Source organism: Corapipo altera, unplaced genomic scaffold (genome assembly GCF_003945725.1).
Source record: "Corapipo altera isolate COAL_440 unplaced genomic scaffold, ASM394572v1 165, whole genome shotgun sequence".
In the NCBI taxonomy this organism is placed as follows: Eukaryota; Metazoa; Chordata; class Aves; order Passeriformes; family Pipridae; genus Corapipo; species Corapipo altera.
Genome location: NW_020884954.1, coordinates 2,237,879 through 2,260,144, shown reverse-complemented (window position 1 = coordinate 2,260,144; position 22,266 = coordinate 2,237,879). Strand labels below are relative to the sequence as shown.

General features: G+C 47.6%; 1 protein-coding gene across 2 annotated transcripts; it reads left to right on the top strand.

Moving 5' to 3' along the window:
• The first annotated feature begins 955 nt into the window (after positions 1-955).
• Positions 956-12,123, top strand: LOC113956754 (transforming growth factor beta activator LRRC32-like). 2 transcript variants are annotated; one of them, XM_027663649.1, is made up of 4 exons: positions 956-1,201; positions 3,209-3,299; positions 7,262-9,111; positions 11,923-12,123. In XM_027663649.1, exons 1-4 carry the CDS (start codon positions 1,179-1,181, stop codon positions 11,927-11,929), a joined length of 1,971 nt encoding a protein of 656 aa, XP_027519450.1. In that variant the 5' UTR covers positions 956-1,178; the 3' UTR covers positions 11,930-12,123. The 2 variants fall into 2 exon arrangements, with proteins under 2 accessions (XP_027519450.1, XP_027519449.1); XM_027663648.1 differs by lacking the exon at positions 11,923-12,123 and having other exon boundaries at positions 7,262-10,190.
• Positions 12,124-22,266: the final 10,143 nt, after the last annotated feature.

Below are 22,266 nucleotides of genomic sequence, written 5' to 3'. Positions count from 1 at the left end.
AACGAGACGATCCTTAAGGTCCCTTCCAACCCAAACCATCCTGTGACTCTGTGATTTATGCCTCTCATTTCAGGGTGCATTGACAAGCAAACGACACGTTAAGAGCCCAGTTCTTTGGTGTATTGTTTCAGCCATGGGAAAAGCGTTTTACAACAGCTCAGACTCGTGTCTTTGGGAAAAAACAACGGGGAAATCTACGTAAAGGTGGGGTTTCCAGAAGCAGGGCTTAATTAGCAAAAGGAAGTGAGGAAACCAGCAATTAGGCAGCTACTCCAGCCCTAGAGGGCAGCACGAAATAATAAATAAAAAGCTGAGCTCTCAGGCAATTTGAAATCATCTTCTGTGTGACAGAAGTACCCCTTTGCAATGGGAATTCTTCCTGGCAGATCCAGTAGATTCAGCACTGTGCGCTTGGAGTCAAAAGATTCAGCAGCTCGTCTGAAAATGCCTTTATCAAGGTCCCTAATTCCTGCCTCGTGCCATGAAAACCCCCCAAGTGTGTTGTAGCCAGCGCCGGACCCCCGTCCTGCCCCAGGCTGCTGTCACACCCCCGTTGGTGGGGCGGCTGCAAAGAGAAAGAGTGATTTCTTCCAGGACAGGTTTCCAAATTCCTGGTTTTACACTTATCAGCCGTGAATTTTAAACATTTAATCCTCGGGCGCTGCTTCCCTAAAGATGTGGGGGGGAGATTTAGGTGCGGGAGGCTGCAATCCTCCGGGAACGTAAGACACAACCCCCCCGGAGTAAACACCCGCCGTGCCCCGCACGCAGCCGAACAATGGCACTGCCCGTAAGTCCCTTATTCCCCCGAGCAAACCCACAGCCCGATCCCGACGGTTCCTCTGGCAAAAATCCCCCTGTTTCCCAACGCCTGCCCCAAGGAAGGGCTGCAGGATGTCGCACAGTAGCCGACTCCGTCCGGAGCACAGCGGTGGCCGGGACCCAGCGAGAGCCCGGGGAGCAGTGCAGAGGAAGACAGGCAGCATAATTTAAAGCAGGCACTGGCCCAAATAAGGCTATTTCCCTGGAAATGCCTCCGTTCTGGAGTTACGAGTGAGCCTCCAGGAGTCCCGAATGGGCGAAGGCGAAGCTGAGGAGTAATTCCATCGGTCCCAGGACTGGATCGGTTCTGAAGAGCTGGATATGCTTTTTAAAGGGATGATAAGCGGTGTTTGGGGATGCGAGAAACCCTTGAAACAAGGTAACTGTGAAATAGTCACTCTTTTTAACCCTGAAGGATCTCACGTAACAGGAAAGAGTCTTGTGTGGAAAAGGATCAGAGCCCGGGGAGTTTGATTTGTGTTCTGTGTGTTCTCTTGTACTTAACTTCCCTTGGCACAGGAGAATGCCTCTGCTAATTGTCTAAGCAGTAACAAAAATTACCTTTGGGGGAAATTTGGAAGGTGCTGCTATCAGCTGCAAGCAACATCTATGAAGTTTCAGGATAATATTGTAACAGAGAGGGAGGCAAACACTCTTCTGAAGTGGGAACTGGGAAAACTGGGATTAAATCCTGATTATTCTATGGTTTCAGGCATGTCTTGGGGTAAACCACTGCTCTTCTCTGCCTTTGCCCTCCCATTTGTTAGGTGGACATGCTGATCTGGACTGGGTACCATGCTTTTTCTAGGAGCTGAATTGTTTGACCCACTTACTGATACTCCTTAGGGGTGATGTTCACTGAAACCTGGGTGTTCACCGACACTGAGGTGTTCACAGATGTTCACTGAAACCACCTGTGTTTTTCAGCTGGGTCTGGGTGATTTGGAAGCGCTGTGATGGAAAGCTGTGGCACTGCACAGGGCTCAGAGCTCAGTCCTGCTCTGAGGTGTGCTGGGATTTCTCTCACAGCTGCCACTGGGAGCAAACTGGCGCTGAGCACGAAGCTGCTTCCACTCTGGGAAAGCCTCAGAGCAATAAAGGCTCCTTTAGGTCGAGTTGTTGCGGCTGCTGCTGCTCCCAAACTGCTTTTGGAAGCTGTGCTTAGAGACATCAGTGCCAGCAGGAAGGGATTAGGGTCGGGGGAAGTCCCCTCTGACACCGAGGGAACGGGGTCCTGTGAGCCCTGGGCTCTGCACTGGGAGGGGGTGGGGGGCTGCTGAGACCTGCCCAGAGGGTGGAGAGGAGGGGGATGCAGGGCTCTGTCACACTCACAGTTCCTGAGGAGGTTCTGAAGGTTGTCCAGAGAAAAGCTAGGCAGGAAAAACTCCCCAGCTGGACAGCTGAGCTGAAAACCCCCATGGGAAGGGAACCTCCCTGAGCAAGGAGGTTGGGCTGGACCATGACAGGTCAAGAGGAGGTAGCTTTAGGTTGTGCAAGGGGACATTCAATTTAGATATTAGGAAAAATTTCTTCACCCAATGGTTGTCCAGCCCTGGCACAGCTGCCCAGGGCAGAGGGGGAGTCCCCATCCCTGGAGGGATTTAACAGCCCTGTGGATGTGGCACCTGGGGACATGGGTGAGTGGTGGCCTTGGCAGCGCTGGGGGAATGTTGGAATCAATGGTCTTAGAGGGCTTTTCCAAATGAAATGATTCTATGAGAACAGAGTCCACGTGGTCTTGTGCTGGAAGAGACCCCCATGTCCTGATGCTTCAGGATGCAACAGCCACCTCAGAGACACCTTGAGGGGCAGCATCCTTGCTTACTACACCTCTGCCTTACACAGCAAGCCATTAAATCCCATTTTCTGGGGTCAAATACATCAGTTTCCCAGTTGCTTTATAAACTCAAAATTTAGGATGTTTCAAAGTATGTTCAGAGCCTGGATTGTGCCCAGGGTTATTATTTAAGAAGCAAAGGGGCCGTGTTTTGCACTGATGGTGTGACAAGACATCACAGAGCACACATGCTGTCCACCAGGGTGGTGCCCAGCTGTGAAAAGCATCCTCAGCTGAATTCATTGGATCTAAACAGAAAGGATTTCCCTTTCTGGGCTCTGAGAAAAGCCTTGTGATCATCGGAATGATTCTCTTTTCCCTCCATCCCGGCAAACTAACAGTCAAATGGTCAAACCGATTTTCTCCTTGTAGGAGGCACCAACTCCTGTAAGCACAGGGCTGAGGAGCAGAGGTGGGTCATTAGTGCTGTGTACTCAGAGAGGGGTTAGTTTATAGCACTGCTAGTGTTCTTCCCCGGGTTGGATGGTGACCTGGTGCCAGCTTTCACATGTCCCACTGAAACCTAACCATAACTACTTTTACCTGCAGAACCATGAAACTGTACATCCTCCTCCTCCTGGCAGTGGTGAACACAGGGACCTCTCACTGTCAGCCCTCAGAGGGGCCATCCTGTGAAATGGTAAGGCTGTCTCCCTCCCTGGGGCCCTGGAGATCCTGGCTGGACCCCCTTGCTCCAGGCACTGCACAAAGAGCTGCAGTCTCTGAGAAGGGAAAGCCCCCAGCCCAGGCTCCCTGTGGTGGCAGAGGTGGGATCTGCAGGGTTAGGGGGGGTTTAGCAGCCTGTCCTCAGGCTGTGCCCTTGTTGTAGTGACAACACAGAAAGGGGGAAGGGGGAAGAAGGGTCATTATCTCAGCTTTTTTTATAAGGAGGAGCTGGTCAAAAGAAATTTGACCTGATTTCCCCAAGACTGGATAGGGATTCTGAGACAGGGAAAGAACTTAGACCTAAAATCAACTCCATTATATCAGCTATTCTTTGTGCTTTAATTAAAGCATCCCCTGTGAAATACATCTCTACCAGCCCTTCTGTGATAGCAGGAGACTGATCTCCTCTGCCCTGGCACAGTGTTTCTGCCAGGGAAGTTGCACCTGACTCCTGCTGGAGGGAAGAGAAATGACAAAGCCTCTTGCTCCAGTACAAAATTTGGTCCTTTAATTTTTGCAAGCACCTGGTGCAATATTATAGATGTTATTCACAGCTGAACTTTCTCCCTTCCCTCTCCAAGTGCTTCTGACTGTACCAGGCTGTCTAAAAATACTATTTTTTTCCCCCCTGAACGTTGAAGCTGTTCAGCACAAATCCTCCAGGATTTCCAAAATAGGGAAAAAAAAATAATTAGCCAGCTGTACACATCTCCCTTATGGGACTCATTCCATTCCTGCCCACCCTGCCATATTGCTGCACTTCCTGAATTCCAGAGAAATGAAGACCTAGGATACATAAAAAGACCTTGGGAAGGTGACTGGGTGGCTCAGTTCATTGGCTGGAGAGGGAAGATGGATGAAGGCACTGTAAACATGCCCCTGGGGTCCCAGGGATCACAGTCACACAGGGGCCAGATGGGACACACAGCGACCCAGGCGGATTCATCCCGGCCCATTCCTGGATGGGTCACAGCCCAGGCTCACTGCTGAGAAGTAAACACAGGCTTGTTTCCACTGTAAACTGCTTTCGTGGAGCCAGCCCCACAACTGGGCTGGGCTCAGCTGAGCCCTGACAGAACCCACGGGGCCGGGATGTGCCTCTGGTGGGGATCGGCAGTGCAGCGTCGCTGGGGTCCTTCTGCACGGGGCATGTGGGGGGATCCAGGCACAGCTGGAAGAAAGAAGGAGCTCCTGGGTTAGCTGATGGCTTCACTGAGAGCCCGGCATTGTTATCTTTCATCACAGCCCTGCTGTTCCACGTTGTGCTTTCCCTGTGGTGACACCTCTGGAATAGCAGAGGCTCTGAAATGGAAACTTTCACCCCAAATCTCGTGGAAGAGGCATGAGTCAGAAACCTGTGCTCCTCTCTGACTCACCCCTGGTGCTTCTGTCGGTGAGCTGAAGTCTCACAAAAGAGGCTGTGGGAAGTAAGCAGTCCCTGCCAGCCCCCTGACATGGGAGTGAGCTGCACTGATGACACAAATCACGGCACATCTGCCGGTTTGTGAGACAGCAAAGGCACAGCTTAAATGTCAGGAGGCTCTTCCTGACTCACATTGCTTTCCAAGGATAGGCAAGGCTTCAACTAGGTCATGTTTTACCTCCCAAAGAAAGATGATTCTACTAATTCCTGCTAATTGGCAAAGGAGGATCTTACAAACAATTTGCAGAAGGGAAGGGATTTAAGGCAATTTTCTCTTACCTTGCCTGGAGGTGATGCAGGGGCATAATGCACAGCCAGTTTTCATGGGCCAGCTGCTGTGTGGCACCTGGGCAAACTGCTCAGGTTTGTGAAGTCAGAACATGAGACTGACAGAAACCTCTTCTCCAGTCTCAGACTCCCAACCCACTGGGCTCAGGGGGGGGAGAGGGGGGAGATGAACCAACCAGGCACTGTTTGCTGCATCCCACTGAAATGTGCTGCATCTTTTCTTCCTGCTGCTGCTGAGATGGAAACTCGTGCAGTTTGCACCAGAGACGGTGCAGAAGAGACAAGATAAGAAATTTAGTGAGGGTCAAAATAAATCAGTGAAGAGAAATGAAAGCTTAAAAAGAAAAACGGGAGGGGAAATGTTATAGGAACAAATGGCAGATGGTGGGAGGTATAGATTTTATAACCTTTTATAGATTTTTATAGATTTTATCAGTCCCTGTTACCACTGTCAGGGTTCTGTGGATGCAGATGAAAGGCCAGATCCTGCAAGGCTCCTGGTGAGCTAGGAGTGACCTCTTCCCAAGGACTCCAGGGAAAACCAGCCTGTTGGCATCGACAGGAGCTGTGTCAGGGCTTTGCCAAGGTCTGGGTGCCCAAGGGGAGTGGGGGCTGCCCAGCACTTGCTGAGATGTGGCTCCAAGGGTGAGAAGAAACCTGGCATCTGCCTCAGGCTGCAAAGCAGTTTCTGCTTTTTCACTCTGGATTTTTGTGTCCTCCTGGCTTCTTCCTCTTCCACAAATGAATAAGAAGAGCCTTCCTGTTCTTGTATTTGCCTCAGGGACGAGCCCAACTATGGGAATATTTGAAGTCAAAACGAGCAAGTCTGTGGTGACTTTGCAGGAAAGAAATAGTGTCAGGGAGAAGCCAGGAAATTTCCTTCTTTTTTTTTTTTCTAATTTTTTTTTAGGTGGAGAAGATTTGAGTGAGTTGGAGGGAAAACAGGAAGGGGTTCAGGTTTTGATAGTCAGTTTACTTGGGATCTTTGGGAAGGATGTATCATGGGAAGGACTGTGGAGCAGCTTGTGTACGTCTAGAGTTTGGATGAGGACTTGCACTTCTCTGGCACATTTTTGTGTGGTCTCCAAAACTCAGATGATGCAAAAGAGATTCACAAAATGCTGACTAGTGTCCCACTTCTCCCAAACAGATCTGCCACTCCATTCTCCTCAAAGTTCATATGAAACAGATGGGGCTTAATATTTTTGAGTTTTAATGTTTGTTTAATGTCTGAAAAGCTTTGCGTCATGGAATTTGGATTCTGCTTCTCCACAGAAGTCAAGGTTCAACAGATTTTTTTCTTTGTTTTTTTCCTTTCTTCCTTTTTCTCTTTTTTTTCTCTCTTTCTTTTTCTTTCCCGATCTTTCTACCAACAGTACACGACCCAGACACCCAAATACATTAATAACATGAGTTTTCCTCCAGTAAATTAAATGCTGCCTAAGCCTTTCACATTCCACTTCCTCCTGCTGCTGTGTGTTCTCCTTAATAACGAAATAGAGCTTGACATTTACGCAAGGATGGTCAAATTCATGTTTCCAATATTCCCTATGAACACACACACCAGATTTTGCTCTGGACACAGACTCAGTCGTAGCTGCAATTAATGTTCCAGTTGGTGAAGGACCCAGTTGGGTTAAAGATGCCTTGCTGAACTAAGCCATGGCTAAAGAAAGGCACCATCAAACATTGGAGGGGCTGACTATGAAGGAGAGAGGGGTTTTGTGCTATAGGATCCTTATATGTTTTTACATCTCCTGCTGCCAACAGAGAGAAGCTGTTACTATTACTACTGAAGGTAGAGTTTGTAAATTCTAATACAATGATGAAAGTGAGAAAATTAAACATCAGCACAAAAGTGAGGAAATGGAGCTTGATTGCAGAGAAAACTGAGCAAAACTCCTTCCCCTGGAACTATTAAAATGAGTCCAGGAGAAAGGCACAAAAAGGAGACCATTTAGTGGGTGTCACATGCAGATAGAAGTCTCCTGGTCTAAGTCAGAAATATCTTTAAAATGAAATGAGTGCTCTTAGCTGCAGAGCAGCTAATCAGGGTTAGCAGTTAGGGTTGTTGCTCTTGCTGTCTGGACGCTCAGAAAAAGTGGTGTGAGCAGTGTTTCAGGTGCAGCATCTGCCTGGATGCTGAGTGTTATCTCTCTTACACTTAATGCAAAGACATTTTTCACTGGTCATGCGACAACCCCTTCTCTCTCTTTTTCTGGCAGGCAAACTCTCAGGCATTTTGCCACAACAGAGACCTCCACCAGATCCCTCACGGGCTCCATCCACGTGTAAACAAAATAGATCTGTCTGGAAACCTGATTCAGAGCATCCCTGAGACGTCGCTGTCACTCTACAGCTCCCTGCAGTGCCTGGATCTGAGCTCCAACCAGATCAGCTCCATCACGCCCGGAGCCTTTGCACACTTGAAGAGCCTGCTGGAAATAAATTTAGCCAACAATCACTTGTATGAACTCGCTCAAAATGGCACAGAGGGGATTGGACTCTTGCCCAGGGTGGAAGTGCTGGACCTGTCCCACAACAGCCTGTACAATGGGATGGCTGAGCATTTCATCCAGAGGGCTCCAGCGCTGCGCTACCTGTCCCTGGCAGACAACAGCATCATAGTCATATCACACAGGATGTTCCAGGGCTCTCCCAGCCTCGTGGAGATAGATCTTCAGAGTAATATCATCATGGAGATACAAGAAGGTGCTTTTGAGACTCTAGTGAACCTTTCCAAACTCAATCTCTCAATGAATTCAATTACTTGCATCTCTGATTTCAACCTCAGGCAGCTGGAGATACTTGACCTTAGCAGGAACAGCATTGAGACCTTCTACACCACAAAGTCAGATGATGAATATAGCTTAAGATGTTTGGATCTGAGTGAAAACAAACTGCTCCACTTCCCAGTGTTCCCTCAGGTAAATAAGCTGGTAACTCTGAATTTATCAAAGAATTTAATCCAGCTCACTGCTGAATCCCCTCCTAATAAAATGGACTATGTGGAAAACGAATGGCTGGATGCCTCTTTCCATCTTCTCAATCAGAAGCAAAGTAGAAACAAAAGTTCTCTTTATTTATCCCACCTTGTGTATTTAGACTTAAGTTATAATGAAATCCAATCCATTCCGGATGAGTTCTTTGAATCCATGTTGTCCCTTCGCACCCTTAACCTCAGTAAAAACTGTCTTCAGGCATTTGCAGTGACTTATGACAGTGCATTGACCTCCCTCACTGTCCTGGACTTGAGCTACAACGTCCTGCAGAACCTTCTCCTCGATGCCGGTGTGTTGTCAAATTTGAAGGAGCTCTACATTCAAAACAACCACCTTCAAACCCTGCAGTTTGACATCTTCTCAAGCCTTCCCAGCCTCAGGCTGCTCAATCTGCAGAGCAACAACGTCAGCCTTTGCAGCATGTACTCAGGATTAGCTAAGCAAAGGCTTGCAGGGGAGGAAAGTGGCTGTGTGTCCTTTGTGGATTCTCCTGCTCTTCAGTGCCTGTACCTGGCTGACAACATGCTGAGCATCCTCCCAGCATACACCCTGTACAAGACTCCTCTGGTTGTCTTGGACCTCTCCCTGAACCCTGGGCTGAAAATAGAACTGAAAGCATTATCAGGTCTGGAAAAGTCTCTGGAGTATTTGTATTTACATGGTAACGGGCTGATAGATTTAAATATTGACTTGCCTTGTTTTAGTCACCTTAAACATTTAAACCTCTCTGAAAATCAGCTGAACTGGCTGCCAAAGTGGGGGAGTGACTCTCCACTGGAAGTTCTGGACCTACGGAACAATAGGTTCAGCACATTACAGAACAGCAATATTTTAGCATTAGAAAACTCACTTAAGAACTTGTATCTCACTGGGAACCCACTCAACTGCTGTGGGAACATCTGGCTTTCATCCATGATCCAGAACAAAAACGTCCAGATCCCCAACGTGGAGCACTTGACGTGCCAGTACACCCAGAACTTCGGGTACCAGGAAGAGATGCACGTCGGGAACATCAGGCCAGAAGACTGTGAAAAAGAGGATCTGAAGAAGATCAACTTCCTCATCATATTAACGTTTGTGTTGGTTCTGTCCGTGCTCGTCATCGGCGTGGGGTCGTTCTTCTGCTTCCGCAGGCAGAACTTCAGCCCTCAGTTTAAAGCCAAAGGGCCACAAAGTGCCCTGAGGACTGAGAGGATCAGGTGCTGCACCGACAGCGTGTAGAGATGAAGGGTGAAATTCTCGCCTTTGGTTTGTAACTGTGGATTTGAAGATGCTTTCGAAGTGCCCCTCGTAGTGGTCTCTCTGGGCTGCGGGGACTGGAGGGAGGATTTGCCGTGTCTTGCAGGTCCACAGTTCAACTCAAAGAGGAGAAATTCGGCCCTCGCCTGCAATATGTATTTAACTGGGTTTAATGTGAAGAAATTCCTCTCTGGGGTGAACATATTTAAATAGGAAGACCCTGGAGAATGAATTTCAACCAGCTGACATTGGACTGACTGAAATGTTTGCGTTTCTAAGGAAAAACTGTTGGGAACTCACTGCATGCGGTTGCATTTCAGTGCAGAAGAATAATATATCTGTTTTTAAAGGTCACAGGAGGTTAGACTGCAAAAAGGTGTTTTGAAGATGCCAGTGTGAAATAAGGCCTAGGGAACATAGTCCTGGCCATTATTCAGACCAGATGTCCACTGTCTTTCCATAAAAATATACTGTTGTCTACAGGATGGGCTGCAAGAAATGTTATGCAGCCCCTCATTCTGGGAGGGGTTTAACATGGCTAAGCTGTTCACTGCTGACACTGATCAATGTTATGCCCTGCACTGACAGAAAATTCACCCTTTTAAAGGGAACACGACAGCGAGCGGGAGCCCGACCTGCTCACAGGGTTCAGTGGCTTTGAAAAGGAGCCAAATCAGGTTTTCTGTTAATGCCAGGAACTGTACATTCAGAAGAGAAACAGAGGTCAGACTGAAACCTGCCCAGGTAAATAACTCAGAGTCAAATTGCTGCTCCATTTCTGTTTCTTCCAGCTGGTGAATGTCAAAATTAACACACTACAAAAAGGTGTAAAATTTTAGTTTTTAAGCGGTTATGTAAGAAGCTGGCTGGTGATTTTCGTTGTGGAATTTTGTACAATAAAAACACCTTCGAATTTTGCAAAAAGCACAAGGCTGTGGATATATTAAAGCACCAGCTTGGAAAGCTCCACAGATGAAAAGAAACGTCTTCCTATTTTTCCATGGACTCCACCTTAGACCTGTGCCTCCTGATCCTGAAGCAGGGACAGCTGCTCCATATCTTGGAGTGCAACCAGTGGAGAACAAGGAGATCTACTGGGGATGGGGGCAAGAATTTGGCACGGGTTGCCCAGAGAAGCCGTGGCTGCCCCACCCCTGGCAGTGTCCAAGGCCAGGCTGGACGGGGTTTGGAGCAACCTGGGCTGGTGGAAGGTGTCCCTGCCCATGGCAGGGGGGTGAATGGGGTGAGCTTTAAGGTCCCTCCCAACCCAAACCATTGTGGGATTTCTGTGATTCTGTGAATTTGCATGAACCATCAGCAGCAGTAGGGCCTGATGCCACAGTGCAGAAACCAGTGGGCAGCACCATTAATCCTGTGGAAGGTTTGCACCAGCAGCACTCCCAGGGATTAGCTGGCAGCCCAGTGCTGAAGGTGGTGTGAGAGCCCCTGAGCTGTGCCCAGCTGAGGGCTGATGTGCCACTGTGAGGAGCATGGCAAGGCTCTGTCTCCCCCTGAGAGCCAGGATTAGCTTGGCTGCCATGACTGGAGTTAGTTAATAACCTGATGACAGAGCCAAAAGCCACTTAATTAACGTTTTTAACACTGCTTTTGTTTGGCTCCACCGAAAGGAAGTGCTTGTTATTACTAAACATCTGGGATTAATTAGACTTCCATGGACTTCCCTGGGAGCAGAAACAGCTTTCTTGAGGAATAAAGCTCAGGAGTAAAGCGCAGCACGGCTCATTTGGATTTCTCTGTCAGCAGCACAAGCAACCAAGAAGTGACACGAGCCTGCTCTGGCCAGTCCTGGCGTTATGGATGGGATGAGCAGGTTGGGGGAAAGAAAATATGAATAAATTCACAAAGAGAGGGAGGACAGGGAGAAATGGGAGCTCTACATTCTATTATTCAAAATAGTGTGTGATGAATGTAAACAGAGGAGGACCCCAGCTCATGAGGGGTGACAGACAGAAGTACCAAGTAACCAGGGAAACGGAGGGAAACTGAAATGGGAGGGAAAAGAGACGGGAAAAGCCTGGAAGAACTTCCTGAGGAGAGCTGTGCAACATTCTTTGACGAGCAAAGACATTTGGAGGCTGATGCAACATGATATTAAACAAAACATTGGCAAATACGAGGGAGCAGTCCTGCAACACTGTGAGAGTCACTTTTCTCCCAGGCTGCTGCTCGTGGCTGCTCTGCTGTGCTGCAGAGCCAGGGCAGTTCCACAGATCTCCTCCTCCTGCCCATTCCCAGCAGTCGTGGCATCAGAGACACACATATGGGAGACCTGACTGCAGCCTTTCTGTACTGAAAGGGGGCTGGAAAAAGAGAGAAAGAGTGGCTTTTCATACGGGGGGATAGGGGCAGGGGAAGGGGGAATGGTTTTAAACTAAAAGAGGGGAGGTTTAGATTAGTTGTGAGGAAGAAACTGTCCCCTGGGAGGGTGGGGAGGCCCTGGCACAGGTTGCCCAGAGAAGCTGTGGCTGCCCCTGGATCCCTGGAAGTGCCCAAGGCCAGGTTGGACGGGGCTTGAAACAGCCTGGAATAGTGGGAGGTGTCCCTGCCTGTGGCAGGGGACTGAAATTAGGTGATCTTTAAGGTCCCTTCCAACCCAAACCATTTTGGATTCTATGATTTTCCAGTTCCTGAGCCATATACTCTTTGAAGAACCATTCTGGAAGGTGACTGCAGGAGAGATTCCTCTCTGCTGTTCCTGGCTTCCCCAGAAAATGGACTGGAGAAGGGAGTCCTGGGTCCTGAAGACCAGAGCAGCAGAGAACTGCATTCTCAGGTAGGAAGCCCACCAAAGAGAAGAAGGTTTGGGACAGGCAGCTGGGCTGGAGATATGGCACAAGGTGAGCAGAAGGGGAATGAGAAGAGCTAACCCAGGAATTTGGAATAGAAATTACAGAATCACAGAGTGGCTGGGGTTGGAATGTCCCTCTGGAGATGATCTAAGTCCAGCCCCCAGCTAGAGCAGGTTCACTCAGGGCACGTTGCACAGGACCGTGGCTTTGTGGGTTTTAAATCTTTCCAGAGGAGGAGATTCCACAAGATTTCCTCCTTCTTTTCTCCCTCCCCTCCAATTTATAGCTCAAAATTAAAGTTAATATTTTCAAAATTTTCCATGAAAATTCTGAAAAATATGAAGTTGGGAAATGTTTCCTTTGTAAGGCCAGAGCTCCAGTTTGAATTCAGGTATTCCTACAGCAGAAAGCACATGCTCATACAATAAAATAAACATTCAGTTTGCTTTTACTATCTCTGTTCTAGAGAGGATAAGGAAATGTTTCAATCAGTTAATGCTAAATAACATCCCTCCCAGTCATCACTAAAACAAAACAAAGCAAAATAAACCAAGGTAATACAGACATAAAATATTAGGCTGTTGAAACTATATAAATCTCCTCATGTTTTAACACATCAACTAGTGCTGGGGCACAGGAAGAACACCAAATAAAATGATGGTGCTCTAGACCCTTCCCCAGCTCCATTCCCTCCCCTGGACACCCTCCAGCCCCTCGATGTCCTTCTTGGAGTGAGGAGCCTAGAAGTGACCCCAGGATTTGAGGTGTGGCCTTGGCAGTGCCCAGCCTCTCAGCACCCAGACCCTGCTTTTTCCTTACCACTTCTTATTTCACAACTTGCTCGTTGGGATCTTGCTCTTGTGCAAGAGTTGCTATGGGAATAAAGCCTTATCTCAAAGAAAGATCTTGCTTTATATTGGCGAAATAAAACGAGCAGGTCTCCCTGACTTCCCTCCTCCAATAAGAATAACCCTTTATTCAGATAATAAAGGCTAAATTTTCCATACAAACATTCAAAAGTCCCTTGCTTTTCCACTGCCCTTTTTCAGATATCCCACAAATCTGAAAGAAAGACACAACCTGCTGTGCACATGGGGAAGGAACGGCAGTTATTCTTCTGGTTAAACCAGTGCAGTTTTTGAAGATGTCTCAGCTGTAAATGAATGAGGTCAACTTACAGCCTGTTCACCAGCCAAGCCCTCACAACTGCCTGCATCTCTCTTTGTTTGTGAAGCAGTTCAAATCGTGTTTAAAAGCAGTTTTAAATCACGTTCATGTTTTCCTTGACAAAAGGGACGGGCTGAGACGGCGTCCAGCAACATTTGCCTACTGACAGGGGCTAATTCATTAGGTCATGAGCCACCACCCCGTGGCAGCTGCTCCTCTCTGCCTTCTGCTGCCTTGCTTTGCAGAGCTCCCAGGTGTGCCCCTCCACACCCCTGGTCTCAGGAATGAGGTTACAAAACCTGGCAAAGTTTTCCAGCCAGGCGCCGTGAGAGAGTTCAGAGGGGGCCCAGCAGCCACTGGGAAAGGTGTGAAAAACAGGCAGAAAGACTGTGAGAACTGGTTCACAGTAGAAGGGGGAGAGTTAAAGCACGTAAACACAAAGAGATGTTTTAAACATTCTGAGTCAGCAGGGGAGAAAGAAGAAACACAGAGAAAATGTAAGTCAAATGCTGGGTGGGTTTTTACAGCCTCAGCGCTGGCAGAGGTGTAAATGGATGTTGGGATCAGCCCTGGACCAGAGGAACCCAGCAGTGTCTGTGTCCTGGAGGAGCCTTTCTGCAGGGATACTCTCCTGTCAGTTTGGAATTACACATGTTGGAATGCAAATTATTCAGGCCTTCAGAGACAACTCTTATTATCCTGGAGGGTTTTCGGATCAGCCTGAGTGCCTGAGTCCTTCTTGCTCCATGGATGAAGGAAAATTGTCCCAGAACAGTTTAACCAGCACATCCAAGTTCCTGCCTGGGAGCAGCCCTTTGGTGGGATAGTTTGTGTCCCATCAGTGAGGGCACTGCTGTGGGTGCTGCTCACATTTTCCTCTACAAAGGGTGCCAACAACATGTATGGGACTGGTGATGACAACAGGGGATGATCAGCAGGTTCAGTGCATCCAGCAACTTTTTGGACTGTGCTCAGAGGCCAATCTGGGTGAAAGCTGGAGACACCATCAAAAGTGAGGCTTTATACAAAATGTTCATTGTTTAATGCATTTTTCCTCAGCTGTTTTGTTTACTCCACGTTGACCAGTGCCTTTTCCTCTCCCTCTGTTTTACATTGGATTCCTCTCTGTTTCACACTGGATTCCTCTCTCTGTTTCAAGCTGCCTGTCCTAAACAGGACATAAACTCAGCAAGGTTTGATCCCAAGCTGAACTTTTGAACTGTATCATATTTGAGTGGACTGGAGATTAAGTCAAGGGAATTTGTGGACCCATATTTCATCAAGAGGTGAGGCCTCTCTTCCTTGTTTATTATTTCTAAAACATTTAAATTTTTAGAAATAATATTATTGACTAGAAGAAAAAAACCCAAACCTGCTCTAATTGGACCAGTCGTTTCAGTGCACTAAATTATTATGGGATCAGCCAAATCTGTGCTCCAAAGGGTGCAGGCAAGCATGAATTATGGGCTGGCACTCTGTCAAAAATGCAGCTATTGTTCTCAAAAACAGGATGCAGACCAAGGGGAAATGGTGTCTAGTCTTGACTGTTCATAGTGTAGGCATAAAAAAAAAAAAGTCACTGTAGTCCTGAGAAGGTGGGAGGTCAGACCTTCAGGGGAGAATTATTTTATAGACACATTCTGCTGACGCTGCTGATTCCCACCATGGAGGGGTCTGGCTCCCCAGGCGTGGATGAAAGCATTTGTTTGGTCCATCATGTTGGGGGGTGTGGTATCCACGGCACCTGCAGAAGACGTCAGAGCAGCAATTGGTAACTTACAGACTTGGAAAGTTCCTTTTGAGCCAGACAACGAGGAGGCTCCATTTGGAGCACCCTTATCCAGCAAGTGTCTGCTGGCACACAGCTCCCCCCTGCAGGGTGTGGCAGCAGCTCAGGCACCAGGTTTGCAACCAAACGCATTCTGCACTGGCCAGGGCTGAAACTGGGCACAAAGGGGGGGCTCTGCACTCACCTCAAGGCACATTTGCTGAATTTCCTTGCAGTGGCCGTTCCCCAGGTCCCCCAGGGTAGGAGCTAAACCTGAGGCTTCCAGTTTAACACCCAGACCAACAGTCTGCTCCTTGGCCAAAGCTCAGCTGAATGGGACTTCCCTGTATTGTTCCAGTGGCAGGATGGCTGCCCTCCTCCCTCCCTTGGGTCAGGAAAACTGATGAGGGGCTCCCCAAAGGGAGCTGGACCCTGGCATGTTGTGAGGGACAGCACCTTTCCGCTGTTTAGCAATACTTAGGGACATTGAAGAGCAGCTCCTCTTTGCAATGCAGGGAAGGAGAGAGGGCTGGAGCAGGGAACACAACCCAGGGGGCTCAGCAGCAGACCTGCTGCCCCTCCAGGGTGCTTTTGGATAGAGGTTGAGTCCTTGCCATACATCAGGCATGATTAGTCAGCATTGGCAGCCCCATTTCCCTTCAGGGTCCTGCAGAAAGCTGTGATGCCTGCAGGACAGCAGCCTCTGGAGGGGATCAAGGTTTGGTGGCTGTGGATGAAGCAGTAAGTAAGGATGAAGCCAGTTTTGCAGTCAGCTCCCATAAATGAGCAGGTGTCCCACCCCAGGACTGCCCTGGGAGCAGCCCAGTCCTTCCCGGCGAGGAGCAGTGACCCAGCCCCGGCTGTCCCTGCCCCGTGGGCACAGGGTGGATGGGGCAGGGCTGAGGGGCAGCTCCCCCTGGCACAGAGCATGGCTCTCTGCTCTCCCCTGGGCAGGGGAGGTGGGCTGGGAGGGTGCAGAGAGGCCGGACAGCAGGGCAGGGCAGGGGCTGCTGGTGAGTCAGCAATGTTACTCACACAGAATCCTGGCTGCCTGCCTCTGGCTGGGGATGTTCAACAGATAAGCAGTTCCCTGATTAGCACTTGCAGAAGGGATAATCGATTTAGTCACCCAAGTACCACGTTTTTCTCACAGTGAGAGTGTTGTCCCCAGCGGGGTGGCCTGGGAAATGCCCAGGTGGGCATGAGAAGTCAGCTGGGGTGCAGGCAGAGGTCGGGCAAGGTAGCAGATCCTCTCGTCCTGGGCTACTTTTAGGTCTTCAGCCTCTACTTGCAAAGTGCCAGGGAGTGCAGGGGCAGTCTGAGCAGCCTGGGGTGCATGTGGGTACAGGCTGCAGGACAGTGCTTTTTGCTGGTTTTTTTTTTTGTTGTTGTTGTTGTCACCATTTTTTTTCTACCCAGTTATGTGTAGCTGTGTCTATGAGGCAAAACAGGCAGCCTCTCTCCTGGAATGGCTTCCCCTTGGCTGTGTCCTGCTCACTTGCAGGTGGCTCTCCCTTGCTGCAGAGATAGCAGGACCTCTGTTGTTCATTTTTCCTATAAATTCTGGCTTGAATGACAGTTCATGTGACCTGCATTGCTGGGAGGGCAGAGGTCTGGAGGGGAGCAACTCGCTGTCGTCACCGGGTACGAGTGGAAATCACAGCCAATTAATCATTATCATTTATTGATTTACAGCCTGTAAATTAATTAGCAGCATTTGAATATCCAAGCCCCTTTCTTCTGTGGGTGCCAAACCCGCTGCACTGCAGGCAGTGGTTCCTGGGCTCTGCAGAGGGCTGGGCCTGAGCCTTGCAGGAGTTAACAGAGGGGAGCAGTGGAGGTGGAAGCTGAGTGTAGGAGCTGTGACTCACAGTCACTTGTTCCTATCCCTGCATTGTTTGCATTGCTTGTGCTGTTTGCAGAGCTCCCATTTCTGAGACCTGGCAGCTCTGGCCAGCCCAGTGGAAAGAAAACAACAATCCAGAATTAACATCAGAGGAATAAATGCCCCGAAGGCTAACCAGGACACAGAAAAGTCACCCGAAAAGCCAAGTATGGAAGGCCCTGAGTGTTGGGGAGGTTGCTCTTCACAATAAGGTTAATTGATGGCATAACCAAACACGGGCCACTTGGGGATGTGGATCCAAAGAGGGGGTGGCAGGAGTCCAGCCAGGGCACCACTGCCAAGTCAGACAGGAAATCTGAGAGCCCACTAAGGAAACTAGAACTAAAAACTCAAACCTGATAAGGGACACTATTCATGCACAAGGGAAAAAAACCAGTGCCTGTACATACACAGCACTCACTTGAGGTCTTTTAAGCCACTCATGCTGCTATGGCATGAAAATATGTCACAGAAGGGATTGGAATCATCCTTCTCTATTCCAGGGACATTCCTTTGCCCCAGGGTTGATATTGAGCTGCTCCAAATCTTCCCTTTCACGAATGGCACATAATCCCAGCCTTGGTTTCTGCTGATTATTCAGTCTAAATACATCAAACTCTGCATCAAACTGCACAGCTCAGCCCAAGTGCTTAATTTAAGCACCCCAACAGCAGATGGCTTGAAAATTTTATTTGAAGTTGACATAACCTGCCTGTTTAGCTTCTTCTTTGGTAACTGAAGCAGCAATATGTATGATGGGATTCACCTTCACCAACCAGAGCTCCACAAGCTCTGTTCTAGACAGACACAGTCCCTCTTCAGAGCAGCACACACAGCCTTGGCTGGGCCCAGGAACGACCTGTCAGCCAGTGAGATGCCACTTATGTCTTTTATTTTCTGGGGAAAAAAAAAAAAGAAAAAGAAAAAAAAAGAACAAAAAACCCCCAGTGAAACAAAAAAACTGACTGGAAATTTATAGCTGAAAGCAATTTTGCAGTAGTCCCAAGGAAATCCAAAGCAGATGTCTTCAAGCAGCAGGAACAGGGCAGAGCTGACTAATGCCTCTGTGGCACAGACCACTTTAATCCGTGTTTCAAAGGCTGAACTGAGAGTGGATCTGTGCTTCCAAACTCGGTTTGTGCTTCTTCCATAAAGGAGTTATCCTAAACAATGTATTGGGCATTTGTTTTCTCATAAGCAATGCAAAAAACACTACTCATTTTGTTATGATCTCTTTCTTATGATCTCTTGTCTGTGTTTGGGAATGTTTGTCCCCCGTTTGGACTCCTAGCAGATACGTCTTTGGTATTTTGTTGAATAGATGCAGATTTATTGCATTCTAGTTTTGGTTTTCCAGCCTCACTTACTTCTCTGGCATCACCAGAGACTGGGAAGAGATCTGGGATTCACAGAAGTCCAGGTGAAGCCCAAGTACAACTGGTTGGGCACTTGAAAAGCACTAAGAGTCAAAAGGATCCAGCCTAAATCAATGCATCATTGCTATTGGAAAATGTGCAGCTTCAGCCTCAGAATTTCCAGAACATGCAGACAGCATTCTGACACCAACAGAGATTACAAACATGTGTTTGGGCTTTGTCAGAAAACGGGAAAGGATCAGAAAACAGCTATTGGGAGAATGAGTTTGATTCTCAAAATTATACTTCCCATTACAGCAAAGTGTTGCCTGTTTCATAATGTGTGGATCTGGGGAAAACATTCAAGAGGAAAAAAAAACTTCACAGATCATTAATGAGTGCAAGAACAGCAAAAGCAATGAGGTACTGATCCCAGTAATTAGAAACATCACCACGTGTAATAAAATGGACTATCATCAAAGGAATCTTATATTAGAAAAACGCGGGGATTACAAAGGGATGCTGTTAATGATGTATAAAAATTGCATAATAGTGTAATGATTAACAGTCATCTGAAATCCTGCCCTAGACATGTAAGTAATTCCCTTATTTGTGTAATGGCTGTCCTCATTCCTTCCCACAATATTTACTCTCTCATGCATTTTGCAAAGTTAGTAACGTAACTTTGAGATTGTGTGTGCACCTCTGCTATTGAAAAATCCTGTGGAAAAACGAGGCGTGGTTTGACCTGGGAGCTCTGAAAGGATCAAAATGGGCCATTTACAGCACTGGGACTGGGAAAAAAACCCCAAAACAATTTCTAGGAAGAGCCTTTCACTTTGCTATTTCCCCCCTAAAACTGGGGGGGATTTTCTTGGGATTTTTTTTCCCCCAATCTTATTTTCGTTTCACCACAAGTCAAAATTGCTCTTCAAACATAGAGAATTCAGCTTACCCAAGTAATCCCTTTAAATGCCCACTGAAGTTGTGATGTGACAGCAGCAGCACTTACAGTCCTGAGGGTCAAGAAAATATCCTGATATCCATTGCAAATGACACAAAACCTCCTCCTATTTCCACAGAAGCTGAGTGCTGGATTTTTGAGATGCTCTTTGTCCATCAGGTCCTGATGGAAGGATAAAGAAAAGACAGGTGGGAGAGAAGACTGATGGTCTTCTGGTCATTTGGCTCTTCCCATTTGGGTCTTGCAATAGTTTTGATGCCACTTTTGAATCAAATTGGGCATTTAAGGAGCTCAGGTCTCAGCTTGTCACTGGCAGATGTTTCTGTCACACGTTGCTGATGTCTTTTCCCTCAGGTGACCCCTTCAGGACCTTCCCAACCTGTGTGTCTCTAAGACTGCATGGAAGAAAGACCAGTTGCTGGATCAGACTCTTCTACAATCAGTCTCTAAAAGTGCCTCTTGTTTTTTTTTTTGCAAATGGCAGAACCAGTGAGCTCAGACACAAACATTAACACCACCCACGTCTGTATTTGGCCTGACAAATTGCCACCAATATGGTTCCAAGATAAAACACATCTTGTGCAATCTAGTTTCAAATATTTGAAGTCTTGATAGTGCAACTGGGTATCCCCTGCACTGCAGCAAAGGAGGAGGATCTCCAGAGCCACTGCTGTGCACGTGATGTTTATTGGAGTAAAGTGTCTCTGATATCTGCTGTTGAGTGATGCTGTGAGAGGTTGAAGAGCAGCCTCACAGTTTATATCTCAGTACACTTTCTGGTGGTCCAGAGGCCAGATGTTTAAGCAAGAAGATGATTAGCACTGAGGAGGTGGAAGGTTTGAGGATGGGATGATAATGTAGAACTGAAACTGCACATTCTCTGGAACCTTCCGTGACTGTAAATCACAGTGGGCTTCTTCTTAGTGTACCAGGAGCCAAATTCCATGCACGTCCTCCACCAAAATGAAATTTTATAACAGTGAGAATAGTTATGGTCTGGTTTTGAACAAGGAGTAGTTAATAACTAGGGGGATGAAAGAAAATATCTTCGAATTTCAAGGTAGCATGAATTAAAAAAAGGAACTGATCACCTTTTACCATATTGTTACAGTGAAGCTGAATGGACAAATGAGTGCAGCACATAATAATCAAAGCAATTCACAGAATTAATCTTTGGAGGAGGCAAAGATTTCTTTCAAAGGTGTTGAAATCCTGAGTACCCATTCACCAAAATGCCAAACCAGGGATTAACAGAGAGATCCTCTTGTCCCTCTGTCCTCCACAGTGACATCTCAAGAGTCAGAAACTGTTCACAACAACTGTGTCGTGCTAAATGGGCCTCTCCAAGGGGAGCAGGGATGGGACAGATCAGTCTCATCAGAAGATGGGTGGCCACGTGCACATTTCCAGGTGAATGGTACCTCTTGGGCTGCAAATCCCAGACACTCCTAGGAACAGCACCTTACACATAGTTCTAGAGGAAGATAACCCCATTTCACCTCATTGCCAAGCCTGATGACATATTAACTTCACACTACAAGTTGGCAGCTTCACATGTATTTTTTCTAACGAGCTCAAAGCCAAATGCCAGCACTACAATTCTGACACTGGTGAGAACAAGGGTTTTGAGTTCAATGTGGCAGAAGTTTCCCTCAATGTCTGAGCTCTGGACACTTCTCCCTCACTCTGGACACTTCTCCCTCACTCTGGACACTTCTCCCTCACTCTGGACATTTCTGATCCGTTTTAGCTCAGGGAGCTGCACAGATCCTGCTGTAGGTTTGGGGAAAGGCCCTGCAACCCCCTTGAAAAATAAATCTCAATTCTATCTCAACACTGTCTCTTTCCAGAAGGAGCAACACTGAAAAGGTTTGCACAGCTGAAGTGATTACTCACACTGCTTGGAAGCATCTACCTGAACACAGTGACTCCTGACTGGCAGGACAATCCAAAAGAGACATTTTAAGGAATTCTTCCTTTATAAATCACTTTTTTTGCTGCATCTCTGCAGTCCCAAATTTGAGAAGTGGCAGGCAAACTAATACACCTGAGGGTAAAATGTAACTATGAAAATCTGGCAGCTTCTCTGAGTCTTCCTCAGCCACACAGGTCGAACCAGAGAGGTTCAGAAATGTGAATTTTGTCTGCCAAGCTCCCCCACGGAGCAGGGAGGGCTGTGTTAGGCAGCAAGGCTGTTAGGGCTTTCTGGGATTTCCTATAAAAGGCCTGGAAGGATATAAACCCCATAAACAAATGTGACAGCGCTGCAGGTCTGACAGAGTGTGCTGAATAAACCTGAGTCACGGGAACTACAACTGCTCCTTCCTCAGAAACACGGGGGTGTGCTGGGAGAAAGGGGAGGAGAAACACAGCTCTTGGCACCAGCAGGGAGAACACACCAGATTCTGTCAGGATCACTCTCATAAGGGATCTGTTACACGATCTATTAATATATTAATAGGTCAAAACTAGTCATAAGAGATCTTGGGAAGGTCTATTGTTATATGCCTTCCCAAGATCTACTGAGAGGGGGTTTGAGCAATATTTCTTTGCAAAACTCCTGTCCTTTGCAGAGTTCTTTTGTTTGTTTGTTTTTACTTAGGTTAAATATTGGTCTAAACTGCAGAAGCAGAGATGAAGCTCTAAGAATCTGTGACTATATGAAGAAGACAACGTGATGCTCTGGGCTTGGATGTGGTGTTTTGGTTTAGGTTTCCACTCAGACTTGCCAGGATCAGTTCTCTGATCTGACCTCCTCCCTCAAAGGTGCAAAGTCGTGAATGGCTGAGCACCTTCAAAGCCCCACAAAACAGAGGTCAGCACCCCAACTGCAGCTGGCTGCAGCAAAACTGGGACATACCGGAGATTCCACGGGGCTCAGGCCAGGGCAGCTTCCTAAAAGATTGCAAATATAAGTGGGAACTTGCACTTTCTCACTGACCTCAGAAAAACCCTGGCTTTGAGACGTGAAGAGTTCTGCAGAGGAGGGTAAAAGTACCTGTCAAGTGTAAGTCCAGTGGAGTGTGTAACTTCCAGGAAG

What these genes read in the sequence shown, in the direction of transcription:
- LOC113956754 (XM_027663648.1), top strand. Translation starts at nt 1,179, where the DNA reads ATGCGAGAAACCCTTGAAACAAG. An exon ending in CGAGAAACCCTTGAAACAAG is followed by an intron (nt 1,202 to 3,208) that starts GTAACTGTGAAA and finishes TTTTACCTGCAG; the next exon opens with AACCATGAAACTGTACATCC. An exon ending in AGGGGCCATCCTGTGAAATG is followed by an intron (nt 3,300 to 7,261) that starts GTAAGGCTGTCT and finishes TTTTTCTGGCAG; the next exon opens with GCAAACTCTCAGGCATTTTG.